Source organism: Sprattus sprattus (genome assembly GCF_963457725.1).
Source record: "Sprattus sprattus genome assembly, chromosome: 3".
In the NCBI taxonomy this organism is placed as follows: Eukaryota; Metazoa; Chordata; class Actinopteri; order Clupeiformes; family Clupeidae; genus Sprattus; species Sprattus sprattus.
Genome location: NC_137922.1, coordinates 11,300,642 through 11,311,175, shown reverse-complemented (window position 1 = coordinate 11,311,175; position 10,534 = coordinate 11,300,642). Strand labels below are relative to the sequence as shown.

The window sequence follows — 10,534 nt, the reverse complement described above, 5'->3', positions numbered from 1 at the left end:
GATGATGGGATCAGGATCTTTCAGATGGAGGTGTTAAATACCAAAGCACTGGTAAGCCTTTCCAACATCCTCTTACAGTTACAAAAATCCCCAGGAAAGTTTACAGACATCTCAAACCAAGAGCTCTCCGTCAAATCAAGCCAAGGTCCAAAAAACCTCTTGGACAGGTAAACAGATTTGGTTTCACACAGACATTAAAATCCAGTTTCCATGGAAACCGAAGGCTATGGGGACCTTAAATATCACTACCGCTTATAAACTGGTCCTTGCTTCCCCACTAAGTTCTGGCTGCCAGATTTGAAGTGAGCTGATCTTCAAGTCCTTGTGTGTCCACAGTGTTTTAGCCGTATGATTGCAGTTAAGAACACATGTAGCACAAACTATATCCAGGCTAGTGACTTTTTTTCCCTGACCAACACAACCTTGTTTGCGTATTTGATTTTGAATTACTGAAATGAGGTTTTTGAAATATTATGGTGTGAACAGAAGTGAAAGTTTGTGTTTGTATGTATGCATGAATAACTGTGTAAAGGCTTACCTACTGAAGGCGTCAGCATGGTGAACACTTGCTCACACATACACAGAGGCACAAGAGAAGCGTCACGACGACAGACATCATGATGATGAGAATTACATGTGTGCGTCTGACTGTAATACAAACACAGACACACAAAAATTAGCAACTCACACTCACCCTCACACATATACACACGTCCAGAACAGTTCAATTTCAAAGTATAAATGTACTCCTTGTTTCCGGAAACGTAAAACAATCTTCACTATTTACTGAATGCAAATTAAAATACCAGGAAATAACACATTTCTAGTCAAAATCCCAAAGCAACCAGATAATGTAACTACCACCATGGTACATACCCACCTGTTCATTACTTCTACAATACGGCTGAAAGATTGTGCTCAAGAGAAAATCCAGATGGTTGGCTCATTTTACATCCAACACCTGGAATTTCAATGTCTGCTCACAGTCACTTACCCTTGTTTAGAGCAACAGAGGCAACAGACGGCAGGCCTTGGTGATGAACCAGACACTTAATGGTCTTGTCCACAATGAGACGCTCCTGGACAAGGATGGAGCTGACCACCAGGGTGGTGCCGTCTCCCTGCTCGAAGTACGAGGACACGGAGGGGCCCATGGTGCGGTTGTCCCCCTCCACGTTCCAGGAGATCTTGGAGGCTGGGCGAGACACTGTGGTGCAGTTCACCTCGACGACACCAGGAGACACGGTTACGTGGGTCACCTCAGGTTTAGGGAGGACTGAAAGAAAGACACACGTACACTAAATAGTGAGTTATTCAACATAAATGATTGAGGGGATGGAAAAAAGCTTTGAAAATGGAGTAAAGATACCACGGCCAAGCAATTAGTGAATTTTTACACAACACAAAAAAACACTGATACAGTCTGATCTAATAGTGGGCCCCTCCATGTCCTTTGACTAGTATTTTAATTTGCATGTGTGTGTGTGTGTGTGTGTGTGTGTGTGTGTGTGTGTGTGTGTGTGTGTGTGTTTGTTGTGTAAGAAGTGTCTTTCCATGTGTTGTAATCACATATGGTCTGATTCTTTTGTAGTGTTATTCACTGTCTACCATCACTGTTTTTTTGCTCTGCAAGAATCAGACAACAGAAAGCATGGTTGTTAGGACTGAGTTCATAGTCGGTCATCATCAGACATAGGTCATGTCTGTTGGTCCCAGACTTTGTATTTATTTTGAAAGAAACGTCACAAAGAAGACACAGAGACAGAGAGAGAGAGAGAGAGAGAGAGAGAGAGATGGAGAGAGAGAGAGAGGAAGACTGGGAGAGGAATAAAGAGAAAGGGAGGTAGATGGAGAGAGAGAGAGAGAGCATGGTGGATGGAAAAGAGACAAAAGAAAGACTCAGAGAGAGAGTGAGAGAGACATGAAGAGGAAGAAAGAGAAAGGGAGAGCGATGGAGAGAAAGAGAGAGAGGGAGAGAGAGAGAGAAATAAAGAAAGAATAAACTTTCGGTCCACCTTTTGTTTGACATTTCAGTTATGCAGTGGCCGATGCCAAAAGCACCACTGTGGGACTCAAGCTTGCAGAGGAGAGAGGAGAGAGAGAGGAGAGAGGAGAGAGAGGAGAGAGAGGAGAGAGGAGAGAGAGGAGAGAGGAGAGAGAGCGAGAGAGAAAGGGCCTGAATGAAAGGCCCAGTGTTGGGGGAAACAGCCCTACTGTCATGGCTAAATGACCAGCCTCTCTTTGGCAGGCCCATCACAATCCAGCATTGTGCTTTTTTGGTCAACACTGACAAATTGTTATTGTCCAAGCTGAACCAATATTGTGCCCTACAACAATAGCTACTTTAGACAGCCACAGCAGGTAGGGAAGGATATGGTATGGTGGTGCACATCCGAAATCTTACAAAAAAGCACTCATCAAAACTCAGGTAAACTCATCAGATTTAGTTCTGTCCTAAAAGCCATTATGGGAATAATGTGATTGATCATGACATTGGCTTGGCATGGATCTCCAGTGCAAATACAAGCATGGTTGGATGCTTTTAGGTTTGATTCAAACTCATGCTCTCTTTTATGGCTGTATGAAGAAATATGTTTTGCTTTTTGCTGACCAGCCCAGCTTCCTGGATTCTCCTCACAATTTGTCGTTTACATTTACAGTATATTGGACTGGGTGAGAGCTACTGAACACACAAACGCATTTATCTGCGCATATACAGTGCTGAAATCTCACATCCTTACTGACAGTTGTTCTCACGTGCAGATACCACCTAACTGGATAATCATCATATACAGTTTATTGTTGAAAAATCACATAATTTCACTCTCTCAAAGGCCTCTTTTAAAAGTTATAACTACATGTTCAGTTTCCCTCCCTTGAACTGATAATAGTGACAATATCACTCTCATGTGAGAAAAAACCAGCTAACTCCATAAACATACCGTAAACTGTGAGGCAGGCGGTGGCGCTCCTGGTGCCCTCTGGGTACGTGTGGAACTCACAGGTGTAGCAGCCCTCATCCTCTGTGCTGACGGGCCGCAGGGAGAGCTCGGTACGATCCAGGGTGTTGCTTATAGTGACGTGGCCCTGGAAGGGCTCCTCTACGATTGGGCTGTCCTCCTTGGCGTAGGAGGCCACGGTGGTGGTGTCTCCCTGCTCCGCCGTCTTGGTCCACAAGACCTGCTGCACCCTGTCACCCAGTGCGTAGCGGCAGGTAAGGGTGGTGTGCTTCCCGCTCACCACTGTCTTATTCCCCTTGTTGTCTACCCTTGCTGAGAGAAGGAGAGAGAGAGAGAGAGAGAGAGAGAGAGAGAGAGAGAGAGAGAAAGAGTAGAAAATCAACTCAAACAAGTAGTTAGGAAGGTGGTTAATCATGCACCTTTGAAGTGTTACTCAGTGGGGACATCCAAACTACGTTTAGTTTCGGCTGTAACTCATTGTCTGCTTCACAACTCTGTTATGTAAACTATCTATTCAAAAACCGATGGTCAGGGGACACTCAAAAGTGAGGTACATTCCACACCATCTGTGGTTATCCACTCCAGCCTAAGCACTTCCGGGCAAAAATGCTGGTCACATGGTTATGGTGGTTTGTGATTTCCCTCCCAGTGACCCTTCAGGCACAGTGTCTGTGTTGTTTCCTGGTCACCTTCTGCTTGTGTGAGCAAACCGGAGGTAGGTGGGACGCATGGAATGGCATGCTTGTGATTGGTGTTCTATCCTCTCTGACCTGTCTGTGAGGACACAGGCCTCGTCCCACTTCCTGTTATTCCAACTGCACCACTAGTGCCTCTCAGCCCCACAGTCCCAAAAGGGTCTGACACTCACATCCAACGTGCAGCCCAACCCAACCCACAACCAACATCCAGAAATATCTCTCACCAGTTCCCAGCAACTGAGTTTCAAGTTGAGTTCTCGCTCATGGTGGGGAAACAAGCCATTTAGTAAGGGGCGAATGGTGCATTCTGAACTTGATGTGTGACTTTGAGCTTGTGCCATTTCCAACACAGCTATTTTCATTACCTTGAACCTTCACTGGCCTTTGACTTCAGCTCCGGAAATAAACGGATGCTGTGCCAGCCTATTCCCATACTGGGTGAGCGGGTTCCAGAAGTAGTTGTCACAAGTGAAAGGGAAACCCCACAGGCTTCAAGTTAGGTCAGTACTAGACCACAGTCAAAATACTGATAGTTTCTAAGATGGTCTTCATATATGAACTGTACAAACTTAAATGCTGAAGGTGCACAAATTTAAAGTAAAATGAAAGAAAAACATAGAGGAAACATTTTTGGTACATTTTAACCATCATCCATGCTTCCTTAAAGCTGGCAATGGATAACATTTGGCTTTAACTCTGCGTTATTCATTCCAAATGCTCACGGTCAGACTTTCAAAATGTCATAGAAAATATAAATAATGAGTTAAAAATCGTACCCAAGACAGAGAGGCAGGTCCTCCCCTCTTGCTGCCCAGTAGGGTAGACGTCAAATATGCACCGGTAGCAGCCCTCGTCCTGAGGTCCGGCTTTCTTGATCCTGATGGCGCTGGTGTGATTGTGAAAGGTGGCCAGCTCCACACGGATAGACCCAGTCACCCTGCTTGGCTCATCCGCAAGGTAAGAGAGGATGGTGCGATCATGGGCATCCAACCAGCGCACCTGTGACAGCGACTGCCCGGTGCCTATTGTGATGTTGCAGCCAATCATGAAGGGTTGCCCAGCGATGGCTTGCAGGCGTAGGGGAGCGCTGACACCACCCACAACTGTGATGAGAAGGCAGATTGAGTCAACCGACAAGGAAGGAGTTTGATGCAGGCAGATGTTATTAGTGGGTAGAACTTTGAGGAAGGTGGGTGGGAATTTCAGAGTGGCTAACCCAGTAATTTCAAACCAGTAGAGTCATGACATCTTTAAAAAACACATTTACTGATGCTTGCTTTTGTCTAATGAAAACATATGTTATTTGGTCAAAATGAAGGCGCAGCTGGTCACCTTGTAATCTGGAAAGTAGCAGCAGAGTTAACCACAGATAGCACGGACACCAGTAAGCTTCAAACATCTTGGTCTGTGGAGGTTAAAACCAACAGATTAGAACATTACATACGTAGACAAGCACTTCATTGCACAACAAACCATAAAATCAAAAGTAACTATTTCTAGAAAAACATGACCAAATTTGAACTACAACTATATTGCATAGTGGTTGCCACTGATGAAAACTGAGTAAGATTTACAATGATTATTTGACAGTGTTATTTAACAGGTAATACTCTGTCATGAACATCTGAGAATCTTAGAATTGTCCCCAGTCAGGTGCGTGTAAAAGAAAGGTGCTTACAATGCAATTCAGCTTTCCCCTCTCTGTGACAGGTCTTCAGCAGTCAGATTTTCCTCAGCCTCCCTTCTTGCATGCGCCAGTCCCTGGAAACAACACAGACACCCATGAGCGAAGAGGAAAAGGTTGAGTGACAGGTGACCAGTGACTCGCTTTGCTGAGGGCACTGGTGCAGAGATTGTGCCCTGGCCTCTTTCTACCAGACCCGGAGGATAGTTAGTCTGTGAGACCTGTTGTTTTTCCTTCATGCCCCATTCTCTTTTCCATGCTCTGTTTCTTGGGGACAGCACAAAGACAGAGCTCCATATCCACAGAGAAAAGTGTCATTCAAAATGAATCACCTCTTACAGAAATCAGGATGACTGTCTGCCTGTTTTGCATAGATCTCCAGTATCTCTGGCATCAGTTTACAGCTTCATGAAGTCAACACTGAACAAAAAATGAAACCATTTCCCCTGGCAGGGACTTTCTGCTGTTTAGGTTGTGACTCATATCATCACGTGTCAATTTGTTTACCTATTAAAGAAGTATAAATAAAATGAATGGCTGATTGGTCAGTTTCATTTCACCCATGCGTTGTGTGTGTTTCACAGAAGCTTATAATATACATTACACTGACAGTTTGTTACACAGAAAGTCATATCTCCATATTTTGTAGTTCGGGTATCACTATGTACTTCTCCTTTTTCTTCTTTCTTTTAATTCTTTCTTTGAATCCTTCTCTCCTCCACCATAAACTGCACATCTAAAATAACTTACTGGTTTCTGGTTAGTGTCATAGCACTAAAAACCTCAAAGCCTGCAAATGCTGTTCTCTTCCTCTCCTTCTGGGAATCTGTGAGATAGGGTTAGGGTTAAACACCACAGCCCTGCTGATCTGAAGGGCCGTTAGCAACCAAATATTGCCCAAGGAAAGCCACAGGTGGCCACCACATGTAAACTGGATTTTGCCTCTGTTAGCGTGTTAGCGTACCTCAGCACCCCTGGAGTCTGTCATCATCTGGGAAACATCAAGCACCTGGCTTTGATGCTTAAGCTACAAGAACACTCCTATTACAAATAACGGAAGCCCTGGATAACTACAAAAGAGCAACTAAAAAGTGAAAATGCTCATGAATATTTATCTACCCCTTTAATGGTCAGCTCAACAGTTTGATAGAGCACCTTTTAAAATGTCATATCCTGTTAGAAAATAAACTGTCCTTAATTCAACCACATAAAGTCACCTACCATGTGGTTGCTTCATGTTATGCACAACAAATTAGTTTGGTAGCTCTGAAATGTTGAGGTCCACACCATTTCAACACTCACTATTTGAAGTGACCATTTGTGAATTCAGACATAGCATGTAGAATCACATCACAAGGAACACCGCAATTCATTTGCATAGAAATTATTGTTATTGTCATGGTTTAATACTTGTTGGAAAACATGATTTGTCCATGACTTCCTTCTCTATCAAGGTGCATCCACTTGAGGAGGACCTGGGGGCAAAACTTGTGACAACTTTCGACAAAACAATCACACAGCCAAATCTATCTTGGACGAAAACTTCACCAGTTTCAACCTATTTCAGAGACTTTGATCAAATCTGGGAATCCAGTAGGGCCGCACTGTCCGACCAAATCATACAGGAGGAGCTTGCTTGATATCAGACAAAAGGCTGATGCAGAGAGGTCGTGGAGCTTTTGATTGCACATCCGTTGATCACAGTAAAGTGATATGACAACGGTGTGAACCTCCTGAGCAATGCCTATGGAGTCAAGCCATTTTCAGCTATGCAGTGGTGGAGCAAATATGCCCATGCAAAGATTTCTGTTCCATACCCCTCAATCATCATCACTGCCTACACATGAGCACATGGAAGGCACTGATCTGTCAGATATGGTGGTACACTTAAACACAAGAACATCCCCTATCCGCTTGACCTATGTATGTCAAATTCCTGGCTGGTTTACAAGAGGGACTGTGGCTTACTGCAAGAGAAACCAATGCCTCTCAAAAGGTTTCCCTTTGGCAGTCGCCTGCAGTTTGAAACAAACCAACAGTGGTGCCCACCTCTGCACATACCTCAGAAGCGCAATAGCACAAGGGCTCCACAACCAACACCAGATGTGCGTCACGACAACACTTGACACTGGCCTATTCACTCTACATGCGGGCAGTCCGACCGTGTCCACAGGGTGCGTCCAGGTGAAAGTTTAGCAAGTGGTCTATTTTTTTGTGTTTGAAAGCAAACCAACAATGCTTTGTGCAATAACATCAGCAATGAAGACTGAGACTCACATTACGGCCACTCCATCAGCACACATGCTCTCACACACATACACTACTTGTATTAACAAACACACACACTAGGCATTCTCTCCACGTTCACTCACCCAGACATCCAGTCACTACACTGCATACACAACCCACTGTTCCTTGTAAAACAGTAAAAACAGTTGTGCTTTGCACAAAAAAAAAACAAAAAAAAAATGGACTGATAGTATTACAGGCTAATAGATCTAGATAAAGCAATTATTATATATTATTATAGCAATAATTATATTTTTCTGGGTGTGGCCATGAAAGGGGCTGTGTATGTAACCTCTACATACATGCAGCACCCTGCTGTCTATCAAGATGCAAGCTCCACCACACAGCTAGTAGCAGAGTATTTCCATCTCCCTCGCCCCTGCTCAGCGAAACAGTGGCAATTAAAAAAAGTTGTGGTTGCACTCCCACGTTCAGGGTGCCAGGAAATCCACTAGCCAAGGCTTGCTGGAGGCAAGCGGCTCTCTTAAGTTGCTCCCTACCACACGCCCCCCTCAGACAGTGCCTAAATGAGAGTTACTGAGCTTGTTTGAAGTTTTCACTGTCGGGAATGTGGCGGGGATGCAGTGTTGGGCCACCGTCAGATCCAGTATAGGGGCAAGCCAGTATCTCCAGAGAAAGTGCACTTTTCCGCAGGGTATGCTATCATCCTCACATTCATAAATCTAATTGGATGAACTTAGAATCAAACATGCACGAATTATTGATTACAAAGAGAGCCCTGTCATAACAGAACACAGTTCAGGGATTTGCTTCCACATCAATTCCACTTGTTGTTGTGGAATTTTAGAAATGAACAAAATGCCTTTAATATCAAAATGATCTGCATTCTAAAACACATTTCAAAGTTAACTGGGAGTTAGTCATGAACATGTACGTGCTAAAAGTTGGGGACAAAACAGAATAGTATGACACACAGTATGACTGTATGTGAAAGACATGCTATTTAGTTGGCGTGCCCAAATGATGAGATGCTCCATTAAAGTGGACAAATGTTTGCCACAAATATTGATATTAACTACTATCATGTAACACTTGCATTTAAGTTCTGAGGTCCATTTGGGCCTAAAACACTCAATTGAGATTTGGGGATATTCATGAATGGTTTAATTTTTTATTATTTTCTCTGCATTAAAACAAATTAATCAAACAAACAAAAAACAAGACTATAATTTGGAGAATTACTACAATACAGAAATCAAGCTGAACATTTAATTTAAACTATTTTTACCAATTTAAGCCTAAAAAGAGAATACCACTTAATCATTCACCTACCGTTTTATATCGCCTAACACTGCCAGCAAATGGCAAACCTTAGCTGTGATAGAATACTTGACCTACCTTTCAGAAAGAAGAGTTATATCAACAAAAATCATCTTTGTTCATTTCCCAGATCAAAACCGTAAACGCGCAGAACAGACACTGATAATGTGTTGGCTGTGGTTCTTTTTAAATGGCACTAAATCAGATACGCCCACATGGACACGCGCGAAGACTCATGCAGGAATGATCTGACTCAAGGACTGTGAGAGAGCGGCGTCTATCGACGAATTGTCTGCTGTACACCCAAAGCTCATAGAATAGGTAGCTCACGATCGGGAGTATTTTTTTTCTCAATCTCATTTAAAATATATATATTTTTTGTTTAATTAGGTATCCTCAAATGGAATGTGTGGAATTATAGGTAGATTACGGGTATGCTCTCTCTTTACCATTTCTTCCTCAGATGTTTCAAATAATCTGAAACACGACCAGAATTGTGTTGTTGAGGCCAACTGGTGAGAAATGTTGTAAACAGACAGTGTTTCCGCGCAATACAATGATGTGTGATCAATTCCAGTGTATCTCCCAAACTTTGGGAGTCCCCATTTCTGTTCTCCTCGGGGCGATTAAACGCATTGTTTAGAATACAGTTTCGATATCTTTTCCTGCTTCACGTCATTACCTACGGTAAGGGAGGAGACAAATCATTGACGGGAAAATGTATTGGGGAAATAGCTGTCTTTTACGGTCTGTGGTAATAGCAGACAGTAAATGTATTATTCATAACAAACAGTAAAATCATGACAGTTGATTGAGCATTTTGAGAACAGGGAGTGTTTTTTTCTTTTTTCTTTTGGCATGGCAGATTGAATATAAATCTTTACATGAGGGTGAATGTGTAAAATGGGTGTAGCATATGAAAAGTTTACTAGAAAATCTACGCCCAAAAGATATTCTACGGCCTCTGATCAATGGCTCAATTTTGCGGTAAGAATGTCACTTTATCTAGATGGATGCTGATGAAGTCAGCCTTGAGGGAATTCATGGAGCCCTGAAAAACAATAGTGTGGTTTGGGCTGATTGGTTCCTGTAGAAGACACTAGCAAACACAGGGTCAAGTAAATTGGTTCTGCTTATATATTAAAACCATGGGACAAGAACACACAACACTTACCTTCCACACATAAGATGAAGTCTGTGTTCTCTCTGAACAATTCAGACAGCAACAGCAGGCAGCATTGGCTAACAGGCATTTACTGTTGCATCACTGCAACTCTGTATTCAGATTGGATGATTATAAGAAGATGATATAAAGAACAACCCCCTTTCTTTTTGTCTCTTTTGTCTCATCAAGTAAGTTGGCTGAGTTTTCTTTTTGGTTGCCCTGCTTTGCAGCTCTGATGATGTTGGGGGCCATCACATTTAGCACAGCCTTCAAATTCTTCCCCAAACCGAATCATCATTTAATTTCTCATTTTTAACAGAAGAACATTTCAGTCAAAAATAAATTAAACAAGAGGTTAGGTCTTAGGGTTGTGTTGACTGTCCCAAGTGAAATGTACTCACTAGCTGGGGAACTCCAAGAAATGGAAATCGCTCCATCACTTAATCTGTTTGCCTAT

General features: G+C 42.9%; 1 protein-coding gene across 1 annotated transcript; it reads right to left on the bottom strand.

Annotated features, from left to right (window-relative positions):
- Positions 1 to 986: 986 nt before the first annotated feature.
- On the bottom strand, positions 987 to 5,736 carry LOC308362622 (OX-2 membrane glycoprotein; the record flags this gene model as incomplete). Its single annotated transcript, XM_080835353.1, has 4 exons — positions 987 to 1,276; positions 2,943 to 3,272; positions 4,435 to 4,761; positions 5,682 to 5,736. 4 exons carry the CDS (start codon positions 5,734 to 5,736, stop codon positions 987 to 989), a joined length of 1,002 nt encoding a protein of 333 aa, XP_080691479.1.
- Between the last annotated feature and the right edge of the window lie 4,798 nt (positions 5,737 to 10,534).